This window comes from Cavia porcellus, unplaced genomic scaffold (genome assembly GCF_034190915.1).
Source record: "Cavia porcellus strain 051 isolate PalLab524CR breed Dunkin Hartley unplaced genomic scaffold, mCavPor4.1 scaffold_14, whole genome shotgun sequence".
NCBI classification, from domain to species: domain Eukaryota; kingdom Metazoa; phylum Chordata; class Mammalia; order Rodentia; family Caviidae; genus Cavia; species Cavia porcellus.
The window spans coordinates 34582048-34608843 of NW_026947497.1; the positions used below are offsets into that span (position 1 = coordinate 34582048).

Genomic DNA, 26796 nt, shown 5'->3' on the forward strand with positions numbered 1-26796 from the left:
GTTGTGGCCTGCCCATACCCGGTAGGGTAGACCGGACCCCAGAGCCTGCCTCTGAACGTCTGTGTATACGTGAAGGAGCTGCCCCAACATGTCTGGACTCAAATCATCTCGGTTTCCTTCCTTCCTGAGAAGGAAGTGTAGTGACGCAGGACTGGGCAACAGAGGGACATAAAATAAAGCAGGAGGGCTTGCGGCCTGCTCCATGCCGAGGCCTGCTCAGCCCAGCTCCAGCTGTGGGGCCCCAGTGGGGGCCCTGTTTAATCCCGGTCACTTGCCTCAGGTCTTGGAGGGGAGCTGGACAGTGGCTGTGATCCGGGAAGAAGGGCTCTGTTTCCTCAGCCCAGACACCTCTGACACTGCCCCAGTCTACCCCGGCCTCCACATTTCTTTCCACTTGGCATTGCCTTTGGATTTGTGTATTCAGTCAGACACTCCTGGCGACGTGGTGACACAGGTGTTGGTGGGGTCCTGTCAAACACACAGCAAGGCCCTTGCCATCCTCCACCCTTTAGCTCACGCCAGAACGTTCTGGACATGGTAAATGGCTCCATCTTTACACGACTGACAAGCGTGTTTAGTAATTCAGATCCACGGGCAGGCAACACCATAAGAAAACCATTACTGCTCTCCAGGCCCCAGGCGACCAAAGAAAGACAGTGACAGAGGATTGTGTATTTTGTTTAATACTTGCATTGTTTCTATAGCGCAATTATAGCAATCTTTAAATTTACTTTTCATTACAAATATTTGTCAAGTTTTGTTTCAGAAACAGTTTTCCTACTCTCCTGCACATGCACCCAGACACACTACAAAAAATTCATTCGTAACACAGGAAGGGCAAACGTGACTCATGTAAACATCTTCCGCTAATGTCCCATCATTAAAAACCCATAGAATTGTAGATACGGAATAAGGCTCGTAGATTTAGTTCATATTCCACAAAAGACCAAAGATGCTTGTTGACCGTGAGGGGGTTCAGCCTTGGTTGCCATGAATGCTGAAAGCGGACCCCTGACTTCCACTCCTGAAACAGAACCTCTCAACCTAACAGATGCATTTCAGGATAAAAAGAGAACACAGAAAACCCAGGAGGAAAAACTTTTGCAGTAGGGAGCGCAGAATCATTCTTACATGATAAGCAGTCATTCCACAGTCCCTGTGGTTCCTCCATCCGCTAATCAAGAGTAATTCTAGTGCAACCCAAAATGTAACGAGAAGATGGGTTAGGATACGTTGGTGTGTGTGTTCATATTGCTAGTATACACAGTGAAAAGCTGGCATCCTATCATCCTTTCATTAAATCCAGGACCCAAAGTGAAAAAAAAAAAAAACAAAACCAAACAAAAACAACTCACTCCAGTCAAATATCATTGGAAAGGAATTCTTTTTTTGTTTTTTGTTTTTCCAGGAACACAAGTCAGGAGAGCCGGGAGGTATGTCGCAGGGACGCGGATGGTGTGGATACTCCAATGACTTCAGACTGTGTGTCAAGTCACAGGCAGAGGCGCAGGGCTCTGTGATCCGAGGACTCGTCTCTCTCTCTGGTTGGAAGTTTGGTGCCGGGGTGCATGGTCATGCAGAGCGGAGACAGGAAGTGTGCTGGGGGACCGCCCTGGCCAGCAGCTGCTCCTCTGTCCCCCCTCTGGAGGTGGAGGGCTGCGGGCAGAGGTGGCTGGCAAAACCCTGAAGTCCCCCCTCCCGGGTCTGGACCCCAACTCCACTGAGGGCGGCCTCCCTGCCGGGTGGCCGGGCAGTAGGGCGGCAGGTGATGGTGGCCAGAGACCCAGCTCCAAGGGTCCTGGCCGAGTCTGGCTTCGGATTCTGCTGCCCTGCAAAGAAATTGTGCTCCAGATAACTGCACCGAGTCTCGATCGCCTCGGATCCACTCCCAGGCCCCGGGACCCTCGGGGAGATCGCAAAAGGTGAGCGCACCTCCGTTAGCACCGAACTTACCACCAGGAAGCGGCGGAGGCACTGGGAAGCCTACGGGCTCTCTCCACCCGGTCACCACCAGTCAGAGGGATTTGTAGGCTTTGATTTTTAAAAATCAAAATTGATCTGCATTGTATCTCAATAGACTCAGAGAATTCTCACCAAAAATTTCTGTGATGTGTTTAAATAGCACTGGAATAACTTGACTTCATTTAAATATATTCATTCTACCATGAAAATATTTCATACAAACGTCTATTTACATACAGACACATTAAAATTTGTGAAAAGGGTTTCCACCCCTGTGGATGTATGGCTTGAAATTGCTTCATTGCTTTGAATATGTATGCACACGTTTAGCCAAAGAAAACCTTGAAAATTTAGTATTTTTAAAATTAAAATGAAACAAAACAAAACCCTGCCATCGAGGATCCAAATTTCTGAAGGGAAAAAAATCTTAAGAAAAAAAAATTTCTCAAGGTGTACCTCAAGTAGATGTAAATTTAATATATTTTGTGAACCTTTGATCTGTGGCAAATAGACATAATATCCATTCTTGCAACATAGTTTTGCTTGTTTTTCTAAAACAAAAGATGTGTGGATTCTAAATTGCTACTTTTAGGACAGAAACTTGAGGCAACTGAAAACAAAACAAGAGAATCGTATCTACCTTCTTGGGAGATTTTAAATGCATTTTGCCGAGTGATTTAAAGTCTCATTTTTTTAAAAAATGAAAGTTAACTAAAAGTGCCACATACTGTCTCACTAACACAATCTTTCGTTCACTGTTCGCAATGAATGCAATTTTATTTTTGTGTTTGTGGTGCTGGAGTTCAAACCTAGGGCCTCTTGCCTGAGAGGGGAGTGAGTTCCCACCGAGCTACACCCCCACCCCAGGCCTTTGCAGCCCTTCGCAACTTAATAACTGTCACACTTCAGTGTTGCAGATGGTTACACTGGGCCCTGTTGGTTTTGTCTGGTTTCTTGGTGAGAAGGAAACACATTCTCAAGTGTGATGAACCTCAGAGGGCAAAGAGTTTCACTGTCACCCTGGATGGGTTCCAAAAGGTCTTGAAAAATGAATTTCCTTTTTGGTTGCTCAGGGAGACCAGGGATGAAGCAGGTTAAAATAAGAATAGGTACTACAGACCCAAGTCCGCCTCGCCTGCTGTCTTTTAATTCATCCATCATTCCTTTGTGTCGGAAATTCAGTCCTGACCTTTTTTGTTAGTCCACACAAAAGCCATCTGGGGACGTGCTCTTGCCAATTAGTTCCTATTCCTAACTCTAACACAAGATAATATTTCATCATAGAAAAGATGCTAAGGAGAGATCTAGTCATGCAGGGTTTGCACTGGGACAGCTCTGAATGAGTCCCCTGGGACCACGGTATCTCCCACATGCCAGGCTCTAGCTCCTCTGGGGATGGCCTAGAGTCATTTGTTTATGCCCCACCACTGGGAATCTGCCACATTTTGGCCACGGTTCCACTGCCCAGGTGATGGGGATGACAGTCACTTCCTTAGGATACACTTTGAGCACCTATCAGAACATGTGTCTGGAGATCCTATCTGTCACAGTGTGCAGGGCAATCTCTTTCAACAGAATAGAAGCGATCCTATCCTGGTGCTTTTTAATCAAAATATTTTGTTAAGTTCCTTTTGTGGGAGATCTTTCTGGAAGCCCTGACAACTTCCTTTTCTGGGCGAATAAGCCCCTTAAGCTTTCAAGCAGGGATCTGACGGCCACCCAGCTTCAGAGCATGAGGTTGCAGGCAGTGCTCTAGGAATCCTGGCCTTGGGAAAAGGCAAGGGCGGCAAGTCTGACCTGCAGGGCTGAGTCCCCCCCGGAAGCTGGGAAGCAGGCCCGATCCCCAATCAAGCACTTTCCTTAGAAAGCCTTTTAAGAGCAACGTACAACCAAGAAACAGCACCTTTCCCGCTTCCTGTCTCCTTCGGCCTCTCTCCCCAGGGCTCAGTCTACTACCTCGGACAAGGCTTTACCTTTGCAGATCAAACTGGCACAGGTGACAGCTGACAGCTGCACCTCAGAGCAAATGTGGCTCCCAGAGTTCCTGAGCCTCACACCCAAGTAGTGAAAAGATGTAAATCATGGCACGGGGTGAGGGTGCTCAGAAAAAACCAGAACTCTTAGGACGCGTTCAGAGCAATCCCAGTTATGTCACAGATCTAGTATGCTAAACTAAAAACAGGGGTTTTCTCCTTATTTTGCAGTTGTGTTTATACATGGCTTGCAAAATGGCTGAAATGCTATTTATGCTGTTGCTTTTAAACTACGCAGGTGTGAACATTTAGCTTACAATGCTCTGACGCAGGTAAGGACTTTGAAATTTCAACAATGAAGTTTCAGATTTGTACCTAGTGGTCAGTATGTTTGCCTTTATAGTATTGATTTAAAAGAAATTTTTGCATCCTGCATTAGAATTCAAGTTAGTTATTCGACTGTTGAATTCAATGCACTTGTGCCACAAGCCGGACTGCACTAGGTTAGGTATATTTAAAGTGTCCTCAAGGAGAAAAACTTACTAGCACTATTGAAGATATTGCAAAATTGCCACAGTTACTGCTGAGAAATACTAATTTTCCTCTCTTCTTTCTTAAGGTATATATTACAACTCTTCCATAACTTAATGCAGACAAAGGAAATTCATTTCTTCTCACATAGGAAAGCAAAGATACCTTTGTTTACATGCGAGAATAATAGTTCTATAATAATATGCCAGCCTGAGGAGCCGGTACTTTATATTAGGACATAATAATGAACTAATGATGTAGGAAGAACCAGAGAGGCCTCACACTGCCTGGATGGGGCATCCATGGGGAGGCTTCTCTGCACAGGGTATCTAATAAGGTAGGGAACAGGACCCACGAAAAGGACTAGAAGTGGGCTTTTGTTCACTGGGGAAAAACAAAGCCATTCTATTGCAAGATACAGATCAAAGGTTAAAAGGCAGATGATACTATACTTAGAGAATAAAGATGTAGTAGTTCTCTACTCGGAGACGGCCCCTATGCAAGTGTGATAGCCCAATTTGCGTCGGCCCTAGGAAAAACATCATGGAAAAAAAACCACTGAGAAACATGGCCAAAAGCCCCTTTCCCTTTCTCAGTCTGTCGTGTGATCTCTGAATTCTGTAGAGATTTAGCTGCAAACCACTGGAGAACCTCAGGCTGTGGGTGTCGAGGGCTCCACGCCGCCTCGGGCTGGGGGCCGTGTTGCGAGGTCAGCGAACTTTACATCTGCTAAGAGTAACGCAGTCAGACCTGTTAGTATGCGAGGAGGTCGCGGCTAGCGCAGGGGAGGATGTGACGCACAGCACGAGCAGTCCCTGGTTGTCCCGTTGATGTTGTGGTCGGCGTCGGGCGAATGGAGTGCATAGATCCAAGGTTCTACTCCAGCTCTCTGGAGCCGCCGAGCCAGCCCTTCACTTCTGCTGGCTGGCCTGGAAGGCCTTCAGCTCCAGCTGGTACCACTCGGGGGCTTCGGGCCCGCTCTTGCCCCGGGGACTGTGGTCATAGCCGTAGGCCACGGTGAGCTCCTCGTCGGCGTCCACAGCTCGCAGGGTGCGGATGCATTTGATAGGCCCGAAGCGGGGGTGGACAAACCTGGACACCGAGGTGACAAGATCATTCCTGGGCCAGACGGGCAGGCTAGCGGCGAAGGTCAGCAAGGGGCTGGAGCAAGAGACTTCCCACGCCCCGCCCTCGATCCTGCCTGTGTGGTGCGGGTCAGCCAGCATCACTCACCCGGGCACCCTGGTGGGGGACCTGCCGGGCTTCACCCTATGCACCCAGGTGACTGACTGGCAGGTTCAAGTTTGAAAAGCACTGCTGTGTTTTTCTTTTTAAGGCAGCACTAGGGATTGAACCCAGGTCCTTCCCTCTGAGCTACATCCCCAGCCCTGTTTTATTTTGAGACCAGCATCTCCTGAAGTTACTAAGTTGCTAAGCTGGGCTGCATCTTGCCATCCTCCTGCCTCGGCCTCCCAGAGTGCTGAGATCACAGATAGGTACCACCACATCTAGCACACACTCTGCCTTCTCTTTCGAGAGTGTTTGGAACTCTGTGATACAAATCCACCTCCATCCCAGGAGGAGCTGCGCACTCAGGCCAAGCTAAGGGGATGACGATGACAGGAGAGACGCTGGACTGTATCCTGGCCCAGAGCCGAGATTTTGGGCTTTGGGTAGGAGACATTCCAGGGGTGCAGAAAAACTACTAAAGAATCTGTACGGCCACAGTGCAGAAGACAGTGCACAGGAAAGAGAGATAAAGGCTAAGAGCGGGGTGCTACAGGGAAATGCATCTGGGTGCAGTTGGAGTACTTTCTGGCCGAGTGTGGCTGTGCATTGCTGGAATCCTGGCACTCTGGCCAGCTGAGGCAGGAGGACTGTTAAGTTTGAGCCCAGCCTGAGCAACTCAGTGACTTAGTAGAACCCTGTCTCTAAATAAAAAAGGGCGGCTGGAGATGCAGCTCAGTTTAGTACTATAAAACCAAGCAATCCCACAAAAACAAAACAAAACAAAAGATCCTCAAAATCTTCTCGGTGCCGGAGCCCAAAAGCACTTCTGCCTCCTTCAGCTGTTATTTGTGGGTGATAGTAAGTTCCCCACAATGGAGGCTTCCAAGAAGAAATTCGATGAGCAGATGGAAAGGAAGGCTCAGACTCCAAGAAGGGGGAACGTCTGAAATTTTTTCCTAACAGCTTTGTCAAGGTGTAATTCACACACCATAAAATTCACCTTTCTAAAGTAAGACAATTCAATGTTTTACTTATCAAAGCCACAGAGTTGTTCATCCATCCCCATCACCGACTTTTAGAATGTGTTATCAACCACAATGCAATCGTTACCCACGGGCAGGCTCCCTGGCATCCCCTGCCCGCCCTGCACCACCTGGGCGTTTCTCACTGTGGAGGTGTCCGCTCGGTCTCGGTGACTGGGCATCAGTCCCCACCTTCCGTTCTCACCCGGGCTGTACTATTTGTCAGTGCTTCATTAATAGTCAGACACTGGGAATCCGATTTTATAGGTCTCCTCCAGCACTCAGTCCTCATACACTTAGCTTAGAATTTTATGTCCTTTCATATCCTAAAAGCATTTCCTAATATTCTGCACTGTTTTGCTTTGGTTTGGCTTTGCTTGTTTGAGACAGGGTTTTGCTGTATAATTCAGGCCAGGCTTGAACTCACTATGTGACCCAGGCTGGCCTTGACTTCATGATGGTTTTCCTGACCTCAGCCTCCTAAGTGTTGGGACTACAGGCATACACCACCATTTGCGGCTTTAACTTTATTACTATTTCAAATTAGACTTTTTTGGCTTGGATATGAGGTGTTGCCCCAGGCTCACTCGGTGGGAGCTTGGTAATAGGTGTAGTGTAAGAGATCAGCATAGGGGCTGGGGATTTAGCTCAGCGGCATAAGCACCTGCCCTGCAAGCAGGCGGTCGTGAGTTCAATCCCCGGTACTGGGGTTTGTGTGTGTGTGTGTGTGTGTGTGTGTGTGTGTGTGTCTCTAACCGTACTGATGACTTCATAGCTCAGTGGTTCATGGAAACTGGGGATTAACTGGACAAGGCTGGTCACTGTGAGTGTGGCTCTGAAGGTCCACCCTGTCCCTGGCCCCTACTGTCTCTGCTTCCTGCTGCTGTGAGGTGCACAGCTCTCTGGGGCCAGGCCGCCCCACCGCGGTGTCTCTGCCTCCCTTTGCCTAAAGCAATGCATGGACTGAACCTTGAATCTGTGAGCTCAAATCATTTTCCTCCTTTAGGTTATTTTGCGTAGGTATTTTTTCAACCATTGAAAAAATGATTAACACAATTCCTGCACTTCTTACTTGTCAGTGCTGGGGATCGAACCGGGGACCTCACTCACTATAGTTCCTTGCTCCACCACTACGCTACACTTCCCCCCAACGCTACCTGTAAATGAGGAAATGAAAAGGGACCACAGCAGCAATGAAACAGCGGCTACTAAGGATGCCATTTCACTGCCTCCACGCTCTGCAGCACACTCAGGGCCTCAGTTTGCCAAGGCCTGGGGGCTGTGTGGCTCTGAAGTGGAAAGCCTGAGGCCCGGACACAAGGCCTGGTCACCCCGGGACCAGGTCTGTGTGAGGCTGAGGCCCCGTACCTGCCCCTCCTCCGTGCCCACCCAGCTCCCCTGCCACTCACATGTCGTAGATGCAGTTTGGAGTGAAGGAGTGGTTCGCCTTGTGTCCCAAGGAGGCACAGTACTTGGACACGTGGTTGTAGGGCTCAGGCACATCAATGACCGTGTCCTCATCCAGGGACAGGGTGTTCCCATTCAGGGCCCAGTCCCTGTTGTCGACCTGCAGGAAAGCAGAGCAAGCTCTCTCACACCTGCTCCAAAGGAGGCCAGAGATACTCACCCCGATCCTTAAACTTCCGGGTTTGAGCACCGCAGCCATGAAAGAGACCCAAGACCCTCTCCATGTGGGGAAGGGGCGGGCAGACAGCTCCATTGCCATTGACTGATTTTTTCTTTTTTGAGACAGGGTCTCGATATGCAGTTCAGGCTGGCCTTGAGTTCACTTTGTAGCCAGGCTGGTCTCCAACTCACAATGATCCTCCTGCCTCAGCCTCCCAAGTGCTGGGATTACAGATGTGTGCACCAGTCCGGCTTTCCTTATTTTATGTAGGATAAAAGAATGTGGGTCCCTTATGAAGATGCACAGACATACACCAGATAACTTGAATTAAAAGTAGATGAAGTTGGGTGTGATGGTACATGTCTGTCATCCCAACATTCCGGGAGGCTGAGGCAGGAGGATTGCAAGTGTGAGCTAGCTTGGGCAACTGAGTGACAGTCTGTCTCAAATAATAAATAAACAAACAAACAAATAAATAAGAGCTGGGAGTACAGACCAGTGTGAAGGCTTGGTTTAAATCCCCTGTGTAGCACACAACACCACCACCAACGGCAAAGCCCTATACCTTTGCTCTGGGTAGGCACTGAGTGACCTCCAGCAGCCCGAAGCTGGTATGCTGTCCCATCTAGGACAACACCCTTATCAGGCCTCCCCTCTCCATGACACTACCACCAAGAGTCCTGGGATCTGGTGAGGCCTGAGGAATATTCGTTTGGAGAACGAATTCCTCTGACGGGTGTGTTGATTCCAGGCCCCCCCCCTCCACGGTGAGGATGCTTCTGTTTGTATGTGATGGTCACTCACCAGGTGCTTACTGGGTGGTCACCCTGTGCCAAGCACTGTAACGCTGCACGCACAGGGGCACAGCAGTCGGGGGGTGGGTCCCGCTTTCCCTCCCCTCCCTCCTTGGCGGACTGGGGATGCACCCTGGGCCTTCATACTGAGCCGTATTCTCTGTTCTTTTTATTTTTTACTCCAAGACAGGCTGCTATGCGACATGACACATGGTACTCAGTGCAATCCACCTTACGGTGCCTTTACTAGCTGTCTAGGTTTCATATCTCTCCAAGAAACCTAAAGCTACATCTAAACCTGAGTGTCACTAGGTCGAGGAAAGAGGCTGTTTATGAACACAACTCAGTGCACCAGGGTTTTGGTGCAGAGCTGGATCGGCCACTGGGACCTGCTTGGACTCTGCTAGTTATCAAATTTGTGACCTTAGGGGAATGGTTTCATTTTTCTGGAGTTCAACTTCTTCTTCTACAGACTGCTCAAATCAGGAAAGTTGAGCATCCCTAATCTGAAAATCTGAAATCCAAAATGCCCCAAAAAGTCAAAATTTTGAGGGTTGACATGACGATTGGAAAATCTAACACCTGACCTCACACAACAAGTCTCTGGTCAAAATATAGTGACACTATAACAAGAAGTTACCTTCCAGTTGTGTCTTTAAGGTGCATGAGTTTCATGTTTATCTGTGGGCCCCATCCTTAAGAGTTCTCATCAAAGGTCCATCAGCAGGACGGGATACATATCCCTCCTTCACTGTGCTAAAACTTTCAAACTTCTGTCCATTGGCAGATTCTTAGGGGTTAATTGCAAAGAGAATTAATAAATAAGCAAAAACCTTACATGAAGATTTGGAACTACATCCAAAACTGTGTCCCAAAGGCCAGCAGTGATTCATTCAACTCTTTAATTTTTCATTGTTAATCTTTTGGCACCAGATGCCTTCCCTACAGGACAAAGACTATCACACGATGAAGGCTTTGCACCAGTGGAAATGGGGAGCCTTCTTACAATGCACTGGGTCCCCGATCATTAAGGAGCCATGGACCACCCCACTGGCCCTCAGCTTCTCACAGGAGACCCTGTCTGCTAGGAAGCAGGTCCTGTGCTGCTGATGGACCTTTCCGGTTTGTGTGAAGCGGTCGTAGAACCTGAGAGGAGCTGTGTTTGAAACCAATTACGCAGATTTTCATTTCTTCAACACTCACCTCCTGGTGAGTAATTCGGACTCCATTGTAAAAAGACATGACGACGTTAGGCTCTGTGGCCGCCTTGGAAAACAGTCCTTCTCCAGCACTGGAAATGAGGGACTCCGCAACATACACCCTGAGTGGAAAAAAGCCAAGCAAGCGCGTCTCAGTGGGACGTGCTGCTCCTTCCACCTTGGTCCCCAGGCAGCGGTGTTGGAGGTGAGGGCTTTGGAAGGTCACAGGGCACTCCCCTTATCAATGGACTAGTCCACTGATGGATTCACAATTCAATGGGCTGCTGGGAGATGGTGAGGACTTAGGAGGCGGGGCCTAGCTGTAGGAAGTAGGTCCTTGCAGGAGACTCCCTCTTGGGCTACATCTTGTCCCCAGGCCCTTTTTCTCGTTCTGTCTCTCTGCTTCCTGACCACCTGGTCAGCAGTTTTGCTCCACCCGGTGCACCCCGCAGAGACATTCTGTCTTATTGCAGGCCAAGATATAATGCAAGCAAGTGGCCATGGACTGAAATCTCTGAAACTGAGAGCCAAGATAAACCTTTCTCCCTGTGGCTGTTCTCAGGTGATTGGTCACAGTGGCGAGAAGCTGATGGACACGGCCCCCGAGTGTGACCACCGGAGGTACTTTGCTTGTGGCCCGTGGGTGGAGGTGAATGCACAGTAAGTTCCTGCCAGTCTCCTTCAGAGTTTCCACCAGCCGAGCAGGCTGCTGGGGCTGCTGCTCCCATGGGGCGAGGCTTGGCATGGAGACTCCTGAAACAGACCTGAACCCAGCTTGCAGCCTGGAGTCTGGCCCAGTCCAGCTGAGCCTATTCGATCTCATTCAAAAGTGGCTGAACCTCAGCCAACCCACAGAACCATGAGGGTACAAGAAAATGTTTGCTTTTGTAAACCGCTGACCACCTTGAAGATACTGTTATGCAGCAGCATCGCAGTAACAATGCCAGGCAAGACTGATCCAGGCAGTTAAGACTCTGCCGTGCTTTGGGGCTAACAAACAGACTTAACTGTCTCCTTTGCCACTGGGCCAGAGCCTTCCATCAAAAAGTATGAATTCCACTCATTTCTTGACACTGGGGGGCCAGCCCTGTCAGTCAGGCCAAGGAAGAGGCCTGTTTCCCTGACAGGAACCGAAATGTAGTGGGAGACAAAGAGTGAGGCAAAGGGAAAGGCAAGCTCAGACTTATGCCTTACTCTAAGGAAAACCTCAGACTACCAGAAGAAGCCACACCGTGAATGGAGGACAGAGTGGCTCCACCACCACCCTCATGGGTCATAGGACACAGAACAGGGCGTGACCATCTGGGCGTGAGAATACAGAATCTGTGCTTTCTATACTTCCATCCTCTCCATCCTGAATGAATGAAATCACCTCATGTTCCAGGTGTCATGAGTCGGCCTGGGAAGGAAAGGAGGTGTTTTGCAGCCTGGCTGAGCTGCTGGGGGCACAGTGCTCCCTCCGCTGGAGGACATAAGCCATTGCAGCACCGGCATCCTAAGAAAGGGGCATGGCGGGGGTGTGGTTGCCCGGCCGCTGGTCTTTCTACCTAAAGCTTCATTCCAGGTCTGACCCACCAGCTGCTCTGTGCTTCCTGCCTCCCTGATAGGCACAGATTCTGAATGAGAATACAAGCACTCTTCCTATAGAATGTGGGTATTTACTTGGAGGGTTTGCAAAGGTACAGGACACTCCAGGGAGGAGCCCAGCCTGGGCAGAGAGCCACCGAGGAGCAGCAGCTTCGCACTAGGGCTGTAAACCTACCTAGGCAGCATGATTAAAATCACAAAGCAAAAGTTACCTCTCAGATTCATACGGGTCTGGAAGAAGAGCACTGGTAGAGATGCAAGATGAAGTGGACTTATCAAAGTGGTATGCGGGGCCTAGGAAGGAAATCAAAACGTCAGCACGGGACTGAGCCAGCAAGGAACACATAAGACACTTATCACGGATGGGACAAGAAAAAACTAAGCAACTACAGGTATTAATCCATTTATAACAAAGAGACTGCAGCTCTCGCATTTAGCTAGATGGTTGTTGGATATGCACTTTGGTTTTATTGTCTATTTTGGCTTTCTGAAGCCATTTCCATGTAGTCCACACCGATCTTGAACTGGCTGTGATATCCTGGCGGCCTTGAAGTGGCAATTGTCCTGCTTCAGCCTCCAGAATGCTGGAATTACAGGCACGGACCACTGTGTCTAGTAGTTTTATTTCCCAGTCTTAATATACGGCCATCAGATTTACTTCTTTCTTGTGTTTAATTTTTCTATTTCTTAAAATTCTCATGCTCTTGACTTTTATTTCTCCAAATGCTTTAAAAGATGTTTGGGTACCTAATTTTTAATCAAGAAAATGCTTTGTCTCGTTCACATGCCTGAGCTGCAGACAAACAGGCGACACCTTTGCTTCTACTCTGAATTTTCAGACCTTTCCAGCTGGGTCATGCTGGAATTGGCTTTTAAATTATCTCGTGCTTTTCTTCACACCAGAGCCAGGCTGTAAAATCTAACCAAGGCTCCTTTCCTAAGAATAAACATTCAGCTTCAACAGAATCAGAACAGCGCTGCTGTGACTGAGCATTAACAAAGTAATTTTATTTCTATTAACAGAACCCAACCAGTAATTCACTCCAGAAACTAAGTCTGTGACTGTCCTACAATTACGGTTGGCCCTAACAAAGGATTAGCCTCTGAGAATCCTCCCGGAGCACAGTGAAGACCTGTGATGTTGTGAAGGGTAATAAATAAATAAGATTTAGAACTTGAGGGCTTACTCCTGTAAAGTAAAATATTTTAGGCACCAAGACATTGATAATAATTCTGCTAAGCAATTCTTTGTGGTTACCAGGTGTGTGTTTTTGTATATAGCCCAACCCTAAATTAACGACTCTACCTAAAAGTTAGATCGCAGTCCCAATCAGCCTGTGCTAACTAGGAAATAGACCACGGAAGTACTTCCAGAGAGAGAATTTAACTCAGGGAATTACACAAGTGACAGAAGACCTTAGAAGTCAAACTGGAAGCACCGTGCCGGGCACCGGAAGCCGCCACCCCGAGCCAACGGGACAAGGAGGAGCTGGCACCTTGCACCGCGGCGCTGGGGTGGCCTGGCAGCCGCAGACAGGCTTTCCGAGTGGGAGCCGGAAGCGGGGCGACAGCCAGGCTTCCCTCTGCTTCCTTCCCCTGCTCTGTCCACCCAGGGGCTCCCTTTGGCCAAAGCTAGACGAAAGTCAGGCTTCTGCAGAAGCCACTTGCAATAGAAGCAGGCAGAGAAAGAGTGAGGAAGAGGTCTGAGGCAAATTGATAATGGACCAGCAGAGCCCACAAAAGGCAATTTGTTTTAAAAAAAGAAACACCATTTTATGCAACTTTTTTTCTTCCAGGGTTGAACCCAGGCCTTGTGCATGCTAAGGAGCATTCTACCAACGAGCTACCTCCCCAGTGCGATCCGAAGCTTTGTGTGGACTCTAGCCCTCAGCACCAACAGGCTCAAGGGCCGGGTTAGGTTCTGTGCCTGCGCCTACGGGCTGTGCCCACAGGGCACTGCCGGTGTGAGGTCTCTCTCCAGGCCTCCCACGCGCCCTCCGGCTTGCCTGAGCTACAGGCAGAGAGGCTACACCTTTGCTTCTGCTCTAGTTTGTTCTGTGACCTTTGATTAGAATGCAGTCATTCACTCAGCAACCGTTCATTATCAGAGGGGGGCCACGACCTGAAGACCTCCGAGTGGGAGTTAGCCAGGAAAAGGTGTTTATGTGGAGGGGGAAGAGAGAAGAAATTCCAGCCGGAGGCAGACAGAAAAAAAAAAAATAGAGATGATCATTCTCAAAATCTATTTCTTCTTTGGACCAACACGAATGTAATCACAAAAATACTTGATGGTGTTTCACGGTAGGTACTAATATTAATATTTAATAGTGAAGAAGCAGATTCTTGCCTAAGAGTCACATTGTGTAAACTGAGATTCAAATTAGGCCACTCTTTTTTGTTTGGTTGGTTTGGTTTTGTGTTTTTCAGACAGAGTCTTGCTCTGTAATTCAGGCTGGCCCTGAACTCACTTTATAGCTAGCCCAAGCTGGCCTCAAACTCACAGCAATCCTCCTGCCTCAGCCTCCAGAGTGCTGGGGTTACAAGCAGGCAACTCTTAAGTTCTGGTTCTTGACACCAAAGATGCTGTCATTTACAAAGTTTTAAAATATGCATCCCTGGGGCTGGAGGTTTAGCTCAGCGGCATAAGCGCCTGCCTTGCAAGCATGCAGTTGTGAGTTCGATCCCCGGTACCGATAAAAAGGAAAAAGACAAAAAAAAAAAAAATAAAATAAATAAAATAAAATAGAATAAAATAAATAAAATAAAATATGCATCCCCATGCTGGGGGTGTAGCTCAAAGGTAGAGCACTTGGGATGCCTGGTGGTGATCCCCAGCACCAGTCAGCTAATTGATCAATTGAATTAAATTTGCATCACCAATTAGGACCTTTCCTGTCCCACATCTCCTCTCTAAATATACAACACTATTTTTTTTCAGTGCAAAGGTCAAAAGCACAAATACTACAGCTCACAGTTTAAAGATTATGGTTTCCTTTTTAAAAAGATATCTTCCATTTTAGAATAGTTTTAAATATATAAAAAAATTATAATGCTAGCACAGAGAGTTCTCACTGTTTCTCCCAAAGTTAGCTTTTTACATGACATGGTACATTTGTCAAAAGCATGAAACCAACATAGACCCATTACTATGAACTAAACTCTAGACTTCATTTAGATTCCACTGGCTTTTCCACTAATATCTTTTCTGTTCCAGGATCCAGTCCAAATCCCACACTGCTTTGGGACTGCTTCAGTTTTTAACTTAAGAAGTAAAACTGGAGACATTTATAGCAATTTAAGTTGAACCTAAATTTAAAGTTGAGAGATCCCAGTTTTGGACAACTCCCCACGGAGATTATCCTTCAGATTCCAAGTAGTTAAGTATTAATTAGGCCCATTACTACCGCGACTTACTACCTTTTGGACTGTTTTATCCTTGTAACCTATCTTGGACCCGACACACATGCAGACACGGCTTTTAAGGAGCCAGACCTCATTCAGCTGGCTTTCTTCTGCTATGCCACTCAAGACACACGATCCTGAGTTTTTCTATATATTTTTCCTGTTTTCTACAAAAAAGTGATTTTTTGTCAGCACTGGGGACTGAACCCAGCACCTCATGCTTGCCACTGAGCTACATCTCCAACTCCTTCTAAAATTTTTGAGACACAGTCTCAGTAAGTTACCCAGGCTGGCCTTGACCCTGTGATCGTCTTGCCTCAGCCTCCTGAGGATTCGGGGACGTGCGTGTGCACCACGATGCCTGGCTAAAATAATTTTATATCCAGAAAACACTGTTTCAGTGCGGCATGTTGTACTTCTCAAAGGAAACACGCGGTTTTTTAATAAGGATTCTGTCAGGCGCGGGCATGAGCTGAGTGTGTGCCCTGTTTGAGGGCAAGTGAGCCATGGTACATTTATCTCTGCAGTCAGAGTCCAGGAGGGAGCAGCTGGACAGTGTGCAGGCCTGTGGCGAGCTACCAGACCTGTTCTTCAGTCTCACTAAACCACGGGACTGTGTTCTGGAGCTAGGACCACCAGAAACTGGTTAGAGTAGCACCATCGGCTCTGTGTTCGAATTGTCCTGTTCAGTGTCTCCCACCTCCGTGCCTCCTGAGCAGGTTTGCTCTCTCCCACTCCTGTTTGAATCTGGCTCTGTGATTTGCTCTGATCAAGGAAGGGTGGGTGAAAGGGTTACCGTGTCAGCTCCAAAGGGTGGCTATGTGGAGCACCACAGTGAGCAGCAATGCTCAGACGCCTCTACGATCTGCTGGGAGGAAAATCTCGTTCAAAGTCGCCACAGTCCTCAGCTTCAGGCCCACCGCCCAGACAGTGCCACGGAGTGCAGCTGCCAGGATGGCCCTGGGCTGTGAAGCATCGGTGGGATGTGCAGCCCACAGCCAAGCTGACTCACTCACCCCCAAACTGCTAGGCACCCGGACCCATCGGAAGCTGCCTCAACTTACTTCCTGGCACGAGCTCAAACTGAGGCCTGCCTTCCTCGATAGACAGCAGAGTGGCCAGTTTGGCCTCGATCATCTCTCCGTCGATGAATTTTCCGTACAGCGCCATTCTCCCGTCAGGGTACACGTAGGCTATCTTCTCGCCAGTCATCTCCCCGTCTTCATTGACTTCTCCTACAAGGCTGCCTCCGTCCTGATGGGAGAACCCAAACCCAGAAAATATTACATATAGTATTTATGTACAGGGCCTAAGTTCAAGAAGTTTTTCTTCTGCACGATTGCATAATAGCTTACACTTAATAGGGATAATAATAGTTTAAGAACTGAGAGCTTCTGACAGGAGTAAGAATAGGATACATAGGAGGTGCGAAAGAAAACCATAGTGAATACCTAAATGTATTATTATTTTGTCCTTTGGGACTGAGTTTCACTGTGCAATTCAGGCTGGCCCTGAACTCACTCTGTAGCCTAGGGTCGCAGGGATCCTCCTGCCTCAGTTTCCCCAGTGCTGGATTACAGGTGTGGGCCACCACACCCAGCCTGAAAGTGAGTTCAAGGCCAGCCTGAACTGCTCAGCGAGCCCCTGTCTCCAAACAAATAGACCAACAAAACAAACAAGGAAAAAAAAACCCAAACAAAAACTATGCTCTTCCTTCCTAATACTAGACTTTGGGTTTTAATCTTAAAATTTTCAGTTTAAATGCATATGGCTGTCACAACCCCTGACGCAGGGCAGGCTTTATTTGTGCCTTTGCCCTGTTTTTCATCCCTTGGCTCCAGCTCACTCTCAGCTCCTTTCCCACTCTTCACTTTTACTTTCTTGAATGAACTTTGTCACTAGTAAAAAAAAAAAAAAAAAAAAAGTAGGCTTAATTATTCGTTACACATGAGTAAAGATAGAGTTGTGTGCATTTCCTAAGAGATAAACAAAAGATTTTCCAAGAATTGGGCTTTCTAAGAATCCTACCCTATCCTGTCACCTTTTTTTTGGAGTTGAGAAGAAAAAGGGAAACGGAATAACTGAATTCTGCGCCTTTCGGAGTCACCTCTTCCTTCTCACTCTCTGATGCCTGCTGCCTCTTCCCAGTCTCCCAGAGGAGGAGCTGGCTGGCTTCAGGCCTGAGGGTCACAGAGTGCTTCAGGGCAGAGGCTACAGCAGAATTCTGCATCCCGACAGATGCCTGGGACATGTGTGTGTGTGTGTGTGTGTGTGTGTGTGTGTGTGCGCACGCACGCGTGTCTGTGTCTGTCTGTCTGTCTGTGTGCCTGGGGATTGAACCCGGGGCTTTCACACTGAGCTACATCGCCAGCTGTTTAAAATTCTGAGACAGGGTCTCACTAAATGAACCAGGTTGGGTTTGAACTTGGGATCCTCCCTCAGCCTCCCAGAGGGCTGGGATGCTTACTTTTTTAATTGGGGTACCAAAAAGTAATGAATGATTTAACATAGGGTGCCAGACATGATCCCTTTTTCTTTCCCCAAAAGAAAGTCCTTAGGGTGTGGCGTTGATCCCATCACTCAGGAGTTTGAGGCAGGGGAATTGTTGCAAGTTCGAGAGCAGCCAGGGCTACAAAGTGAGCTCAGGGCCAGCCAGAACTGCATAGGAGACCCTGTCTAAAAACAAGGAGGAGGAGGAGGAAGAGGAGGAGAAGCTGCTCTTGAGGGTTTGCTACAATAGCAGTGTGACATCTTCAGAGGCCCAGTTAATTTCTCTGACCCATAAATCCAACTCAGTATGCAGGGCGACTTTTGCGTGTTCCCAAATGTTGCTCCCAAACTCAGCAGAAGTAAATATCGTCCCACAGTTGATTCTATGCCTCACCACAGTCTAATTGCTTGGGGTCAGGAGTAGTTGTAAATTTTTTTTTTTTTTTTTTTTTTTAATCATGTGTCCTAAGCATGAAACAGCTCTGGCCACCAACCAGGCATCAAGCTAGGATGAACAAAGGACTGTTGTCTACTCTGCCCCTGACTGATACAAGAATAACACCACCAATGAGGTGTCTCTTTGCCCAATGCCAGGGGGGTGAGTAGTTGTAAATTAAAACAAATCCCAGCACATCCACCAAAAGAAAACTATTTGGAAGCTTTCTGCACAGATGGAGTGCGGTAGGGCTGTATTTTTGGCCTCTTCCTCCCAGCTGAGTGTTCCTAGGTGGTGCGAGTGGGGGAGCACGTGTGCAGGCACTATTGCAGGCCAAGACGTCACTGGTCACTTCAAACAGAAGCATTTCGCGGGCCTCACACCTTCTCCCTGCAATGCTTTAAGACTCTGGTTTTGCAGGAAATGTATTTATTCTTTGGCAGTGATGAAACTAAAATCCTTTTTTGATTTCCAAGAAAAGGGGTTTTATAATTAAAACCTTTGTATCACAGTTTGAGGGACATCTCTGTAAGAAACAAATTCCTCCTAGGGGGAGCCTGTCAGAAGACAGCACTGTCTTTTCCTCCCTGTTTGGCGTGGACACCAGGGCCAGGCAGCCGGTCTGCTCCACCTGGGCCGCTGGGAGGAAGCCGCTGGGAGGAAGCGCGGCTTCGCCCCTCTGCCCGCTTGGCTCCCCCTGGCGGAAGGAGGAGTCACTTGCTTGACTGGTGAGAAGTCGGGCTGACACCTCCTCCTCTGCCGGGGGACATTACCAAGGGAAAGCCTGCTCCCTGGTGTCATGCTTCATTTTTTCCCTCAACCTCTCCGGGTCCAGGTCCTGGCAGTGCCTGTGGCCGCTGCCCCCGTTCCGTGTCTGCCTGGAGCTGGTCGCTTGGTTCAGGTCACAGGGGAGCAGCAGAAGCTCATTTTGCCTCTGGGTCCAGGCCACGATTCCAATCCGACCGTGCCACAGTAACACCCAACTATTCGATCCCTGATCTCTATTTCTTAATTGATGCAGAATCCTGAGAGAGGGGCGTGATTGATGCAGGCACCTTCTGCCAGCGCTGGAAGCTGTGGCTCCCCACAGCGCCCTTCCTCGTTTCCAGAGGTAATAGTTGGGGCTACGTTTCTAGGTCTCAAGAGGCAGCTGCACTGAGAGAGGTGCACCACGGACCAGTCTTAGTGCACCTTTGGTCTCATACGGAGACTCGAGTGGGTCCCAGTCACGGGTGAAACGTTGGGCGTGAGGCCCCTGAGCGCCCCTCCCCCTCTGCCTGCACAGAGCTGCGCTTCTGGCCTCTGCTCGCTGGGCAGTCAGAGCGCCCAGCCTGCACGGGGAGAGCTCAGCCTCGCTCCCAGGAAGCCGGGTCTCGGTTTCCCATGATGGTAAGGGCCTCCTTCCCACCCTGCGTGTCTGCTTTAGGCCAGTGAATGAAATGAATTTTGACGGACCACAGATTGTACCAAGAAGGTATGTAAATCACAGGTAATTCTTAGGAAACGCTTTGTAGTGTTCTTTTCCTAGAGCCTTGCTGACACACTTCCTCCCTGCCTCGCTGAGAGCTGCTGCCCTGCAACCTTGCTTAGGCTAGCCTTGAACTTCCGCCCCCAAGAGGTCCTCCTGCCTCAGTCTCCTGAGTAAGGGGACTCTGGGTGTGTCTCACCTCACAGATAAACTAATTTCTTTAGAACAATTTTGTATAAGCAAATCTAGCAAAGGCTACTTTTCTCATTACACATGCAATAATTTATTTTTGTTAGTACTTTTTAATCATGAGAAGGAAGGTTTCAAGTTAGCAAAAGTGTACTTTCAGCTATGATCATAATAAAATGTTAAATATTTCCTAAGATCTATTTTCTGAAACGTTTTCTGGAAATTTGCTCACAACAGATGGGATATTTGAAATGCAAACAAAAAACTACAGCATTGATTCTCAGCCATGGGCTTTGCTGTGTCTGTGTCTGTTTGCTCTAATAAATTCCAGAAACACTGTTTTCAAGTACCCAAAGTAAGTTCATTTAAATAGTCTGAACCGAAGCAATATATTATAAAACACTTTCAAAATTAATGAGATTCTAAAATTAAGCAACAGTGGTGTATAAACTAAAAAAAAAAAAAAAGGTAAAATATTAGATTCAGTCTTAGTTATGAGAAACAGAATAAAATTACCAGCAACACTGCCCTCATCACTGCCTTTTTCTATACGCTAAAGGAATCAAAAGCAATATATTTATTAATGCTTTAAGAAAACCAATTTGTCCCATTCATGATTAATCTTCCCCCAGATGACTGACAGTTCCTGGGGGTGAACCCAGAGTCCTACACTGAGCTGGATATACCCCACCCAGTCCGTTCTATTTTTTATTTTGAGACAAGGTCTTGATAAGTCATTAAGTTGTTTGGGCTGGGCTTGAACTTGCAATCCTCTTGCTTCAGCCCCCCCAGAGTGCAGGGATTATGGATGTGTGCCACCAGGCCCTGCTTACATTTTACGGTTTATCATGAGCAATCTTTTTTTTTTTTTGTACAGGGGATTGAACTCACAAGCTTGCACTTGCCAGGCAAGCGCTTGTGCCGCTGAGCTAAATCCCCAGCCCCAGCAATGAGGAATCGTAAGACCTGTTACTTCCCATAAAATGAACCATCATAGGCTTACTGGATAGTAGATCCAGCACACTCCGTGCCGAATGTTGTCTTTGTACTGTCCCTTGAAGATCAGCCGCCCGTCTGAGTCGTACTCCTGCGCCGGCCCGTTCAGTTCCCCATCCACATAGATGCCCTCGAGGACTCCACCGTCCTCATAGGTGTAGATGCCCTGGCCCTGCAGGGCATCGTCCACGTAGTAGCCTTCTAGGGTGCTGGAAGAGAAGAGAAACAGGAAGGGTCAGACAGGACCCCACTCTCCAAATGTCAGGACCATATGTGAGGCTCCGACAGCCCAGCTGGACCAGGGGTCCTCTGGCCTCCTCCTCAGTGCCTGCTCGGCAATCCTGCCAGAGGACTGGACGAGATGGGCAGCGGGGAAGAGGTTCACCATCACCTCCTTAGAGCAATGTCCTCTTCCAGCTGGAGGGAGAGAAGCAGAAGCTGCAGATGGGCACTAAGGGCAGGTGTCACTAAGTCTGTCCCCCAGCCTGGGTGCCAGGTGTTCCATGTGCAAGCGCTCCTGTCTATGTGCCTCAAAAGTGGCCCAGGGTGGGTCCAGCTCAATGGCACAGCACTGCATGGCTTGTGTGGATCCCATCTGCACTGTGACCCAGGATTCCCTGGTGGCTCTCCAGGGTCCTTCTGAGGTCTCGAGTGCACGGTTAGCCAGCGACATGCGTGAAGTCGGGATTCGCGGACCGCTACAGACGCCCTTGTGTGCATGCCTTCGTGTCAACTCACCAAGGTCAGCATCTGTGATGGCTGTAATCACCCTGGCTCTTCAGTGGTTATGTGGGCGTTTAAGTATGCATGTGTTACACAGGCAGTCACGCTCCATTTAATAGTGAGGTGGCTCCTGAGAAACATGTGTCAGGCCATTGCGTGGGCAGACTTTGCCGTGTGCTCACACAGACACATGGGGCACGGCACTGCACGCCCAGGCCGGGCTCATCTTATGGGACCAAGGTCACACTTGCTGGCCACCCAGCTGTCTTACATGGCATGTGGTGTACACAAAGGAAGGCAGGACACGCACACACCTGGTACAGACCACTACAGCTGGCCCAGAGGACTGAGCTGCAGCATCACTTCGGCCTGGTTTTGCGGTTGCTTTTTATTCATACACATTTGCGGGACACGTATTTCACAGTCATCTTGGTGTGTGAGTGCCTGTGTGTACCTAATGCGACCTGCTGCTTTTTAAAAAAATCTCTTTCCTTTCCGCTTTCCCCTCCCCTCCTCTTCTAATTCCCTTTCCCCGTTTTCCCCCTTCCTGACATTCTCAGCCTTAAATTGTGCTTACAGCCCACAGTGTTTGCTTTCAGGAGTTTAGCAGGTTGCTGTGGGGGGCAGATCTTTATTCTCCTTGTTTCTCTTTGCCCTTGGTCTCTGAGTCTTTCCCATCTGCAGAAAAATCTGAAGTTAATGAATGGCCAAGAACCACCTATAATTAGTGAATGAGAAGCAAAGGGAAGTGCCCAGAGCCTCTGCTGACGTTGTAATTACACTGTGCCCTCTCCCGGGGAGGTAAACAGTTCTTGCAGCTTTGTGAGACCAGTGACAACAAGCCGGCTAAATGCATGCAGAGGATACAGCACACTTCAGCATAGCCCCTGCACAAAAACCGCAGTCCACACCAGGTAGGCTGGGACCCACCTTGGACTTTCACAGGTAAACAAAAGAAAATGATTTTGATGAAGGGTTAGTGATCTGACACGATGATGTGACATACAAGAGAAAAAAACTAATCCTTTATCTTCATTTTTTTTTTTTGCATTGCCAGATAAAATACAAGATGCTTGGTTAGGTTTGCAAATAAAAGAATAATTCTCTAGTGTAATATGTCCAAAATATTTTTTGAGGCAAATCTCAGCTTGGGTAGTCTTGAACACCTAAGGTCAAGCAGTCTCCTGCCTCTCCTTAGTAGCTAGGACCACAGACATGAGCTCTGTGCCTGGCCCACATTTTAATAGTATATAATTTGTGTGTGTGTGTGTGTGTGTGTGTGTGTGTGTCATAGTGGTGGTGATGGGGTGAACCCAGGGTCTTTACACTGAACAATATCCCACCCCTTTTAAAAATTTTTATTCTTAATTTTGATTTTGGTTTTTGAAGATAGAGTCTCCCAATGTGATTCAGACTGGCCTTGAATTTACTATGTAGCTCAGGGTGGCTTCAAATTTTTGGTAATCCTCCTGTCTCAACCTTCCTAGTACTTGGATTACATGCATGCATGGTGTCAGTTTGGTTTTTTTTTTTGGAGATGGGGTCTTGTTAAAATTTCCCAGGCTGGCATAAGCGCCTGCCTTGCAAGCAGGCAGTCGTGAGTTCGATCCCTGGTACCGATGAAAAGGAAAAAGACAAAAAAAAAAAAAAAAAATTTGCCCAGGCTAGCCTCTAAATGGAGATCCTTCTGCCTCAGCCTCCTAGAGTACTGAGATGACAGGTGTGTGTTGCCACGCTCAGTTGAATGGTACACCTTTATATTAAATGTTTTTGTTGTTTATCTGAAATTCCCATTTTACTGGATGACTCAGATTCTTATCTGCTAATCTTGGTAACCGTACTGGCTTTGGATTTTCAGCAGCATTCCTGTGTGTGTTTAGGTAGAATTATCCTGATAGATTAGTCTGCTAACATTGCTCAGGTTTCTGGTCAACCCTATGAGGCCTAGGCCTTGCGAATCACTTAAAAAATAACAAGGCCCTGTGCCTTTCCCCTGCCCGTGGGTGGTTGGTTCTTTACTCCTGTGAATGGAGCCTCCTCTCTCAGGGCCCTGAACAGAAATTACTGTTTCCCTCTTAGCCCAGCTGACCTACTGTCTTGTACTGATCAGGCCCACAACCTCCCAAAGAGTGGACAGTGAAAGTTAAAATAAGAGACAAGTGGTATGATTTTGCGGTTCCAGGAGGACCAACACCCTCTGGCAGAGTTCTAGATTCTCTGGGGGATGAGACCAAGAATGCCTCTGGGTGGCCTGTGTGTATTTGGATTTCAGACAAAGGGAGAGGTTACTGGGGGAACTGTGGGAACTGAGCAGGACCCTGGGCGTGGGTTCAGGACCTTTTCAAGCAGTAAATTACACCAATCTCGAGAGCTATCTTATCTCCAGGTGGATGCTTACTGCAGTAGGGGAGCCCGCAGCTGCAGTCTCTATCTAGTTAATTAAGGCTGGAGCCAGGAGTCCTCTGCTGTGGCCTTATCTTGTCCTTGGAGGCCTCATGGCATCACAGGCCACTACAGGCCACAGCCGGGACCAGTGACTCATAGAGGTTCCCGGGCTATGAGTCTGCTGCCCACCTCCAGACAAGGGGCCTAGGCCTGGGACAGACCCACAAGGAGACATGGAAAGCCAACTGCTTGATTTTAAATCCTGCTGAGGGCTGCTTTGCAGTGGTCTCCAGCAACTAACGGGTCCACAGATTCTTAAGGCACCGGGGAACCAGTCCTGCTGCATTACTTTCTCAGCCGCTGCCTGGAGACACAGCTTAGTTTACTCGGCAGCTTTTTCTGGTAACAGGAGGAATCTGATGACAACAGGGACCTGTTACACACTTCAGCTGGGTTCTCCAAAAAATCAAAATGCTGTCTTCGAGATCCCGGCACTGACGAAATGAGGGAAAAGCTGCACAGATTGGCGTTCAAGGTGCCACCTTCCTTCCTTCCTTCCTTCCTTCCTCTCTTTCCATCAATCATGCTTCTGCTGTTTTTGTAAATAAAGTTTTATTGGAACACAGCCTTGCACACTCCTTTCTGTGCTTTTCGTGGCTGCTTTCACTCTGGGCCAGGAATCGGGGATGGAGTCCTTACTGTGTGTCCGTCCACAACCCCCACCCCTGGACAAAGCCTGCCATCTCCTGCCCTAGAATCCTCTGCGCACATTTGTTTACTCACTGACCTCGGTAAATCTTAGCCGATGTATTATGTTTTTCTTTGAGTGGTCTATTATTATTATTATTATTATTATTATTATTATTTTTTTTTTTTGGTACCAGGGATCAAACTCACAGCCTCACATTTGCCAGGGAGGAGCTTATGCCATTGAGCTAAATCCATGGCCTCTTTGTGTGGTCTCTTAAAACATATGTGAGCTACGTCTAAGTTTCTGAAAACACATTCAGGTAAAACAAAACCAAAAAACAAGAAAACTAAAAACCATTTATGAGCTACACTTCCTTCCTAGCCTTGAGAAAATAATGAATATTCTCAAATCCAAAATGTACAATAGGTATTGTAAAAATGAAAGGGAAAGAAAGTGCTCAAAAGGGAAGAACAACCGGGATGGGGAAAGAGAAAAGCAGAAGGGAAAAGATTATATGTACACAGTTATGCGTATGTGTGTGTGTGTGTGTGTACGATAGGTAACTATACTATTAATACCTGTTAGTTCATCAAAGAGCAGTTTGTGCTTTCATTTGACCATTTTTTTTTTTTTTTTTTGTCTTTTTCGTTTTTATCGGTACCGGGGATCAAACTCACGACTGCTGCTTGCAAGGCAGGCGCTTATGCCGCTGAGCTAAATCCCCAGCCCCAATTTGACCATTTTTGATGCCTAAATCTTGTAACCTGAACTATTTTAAGAAAACAATATGCAATACATTAACCATTTTAATTTCCTACTATTTTTTTGAAATTCTGTATCATTTGTATCTTTTTGTTTTGTTTTTAAAATAAAAAATAACTAATATTCTCAATTCTCTGGCATATTTTGTGTTGAAGAAAGGAACTGATGCTATTTTGCAGCCACGGAAAAGTTAACGTGTGCTCAGAGCTGAAAAGAACACAGAAGCAGCTTTCTTCTCTGTCCTTTCTTCTCTGTCTCTCCGGACTGAGAGCTGTCTGTGTTTGGGAGCGGAGCCTCCTGATTTCCCTGGAGAAGCCCCACTTCCCCAAATCCTCTGAAGCCTGAGCAGGAGGTGAACCCCACCGCCACACAGCCGGGCCCTGCAAGGTTATAGAACAGCCAGGTCTTTCCTGACAATCAATTATGAACAGAAATGGAAGAAGGCTCCTTTGGCACCGAGAAAACCGGTGTGGAAGAAACAAGGTTACTCAGGTGCACTGCTTGCTCCTTGGCTGGATTAGATGTGTACAGGGTCTACATGGCAGGAGGGCTTCTTACACGCTCTGTGCTTCATTTGTCACTTGCAAACTGGAGCTACAACAGGGCTGTTGCAGGATTGAAGGGGTTAATGTGTGTCAAAAGCTTGGGGTGTGGCCTGACAGTGCATCTTAAATAACTAGCTGCTGTTAAGTTTCCTGTCACCTTAGACTGGCAAGCTGTCCCCTGAGAACTTGGGTCTAAAAGCATTTTACAAATAATGAGGAGACATTGGAACAAAGAACTTTACACACTGCTGTAAAGCATTTTAATTGTTTGCTTGTTGTGAAGCAGTAAAGATTCCTCTGTAAGAAATGGCGAACAAACCAGCTGAATCAGAGAAAAGGATGGAACCAACAAGTTTCAAAAAAAGGAACTGTGAGTTATAAATATGAGGTGACCCCCGAATCCTCATGTACTGAGGATTTGACCCCCAATGCAGCAATGTTCAGTGGTGACTGGACCATGAGAGAAACCAGTCTTCTGATGAGGCTGGTGGCTGGCGGAATAAACAGTTAGGAAAGGGGACCCCATTGCAGGAGGAGGGTCACTGGTGATCGGCTCTGAAAGGGTGTGTTTCTTCTTGGGCTATTTCTAACCTCTGTTTCCTATACCATGGGGTGGGCAGCTTTCCTTTGCCGCCATGATATTTCTGCCTTGAAGCCCCCAGATCATGGACTGAACCCTCCAAAACCACGAACTAAAATAAACTTTTCCTCCTTTAAGCTTTGGGTGTCAGGTAGTTGGTCCCACCAGAGGAAAACTAATACAAATGTCTTTACTGTAGAACAA

General features: G+C 47.7%; 1 protein-coding gene and 1 non-coding gene across 2 annotated transcripts in view; both read right to left on the reverse strand.

The window, feature by feature from the left end:
• Nucleotides 1-662: 662 nt before the first annotated feature.
• Nucleotides 663-26796, reverse strand: part of Setd7 (SET domain containing 7, histone lysine methyltransferase) — a 39626-nt gene continuing 13492 nt past the window's right edge. The window contains exons 3-8 of the mRNA XM_003476812.4: nt 20914-21115; nt 16392-16581; nt 12138-12219; nt 10343-10460; nt 8128-8285; nt 663-5558 (exon numbers count right to left, since the gene is read on the reverse strand). Coding sequence (XP_003476860.1) covers nt 5378-5558; nt 8128-8285; nt 10343-10460; nt 12138-12219; nt 16392-16581; nt 20914-21115 — 931 coding nt within the window. The 3' untranslated portion in view covers nt 663-5377. The remainder of the gene's footprint in view (nt 5559-8127; nt 8286-10342; nt 10461-12137; nt 12220-16391; nt 16582-20913; nt 21116-26796) is intronic.
• LOC111753619 (small nucleolar RNA SNORA48) lies at nt 18274-18416 on the reverse strand. The gene has a single exon (XR_002788418.1). It is a non-coding gene; the product is annotated as a small nucleolar RNA SNORA48 (small nucleolar RNA).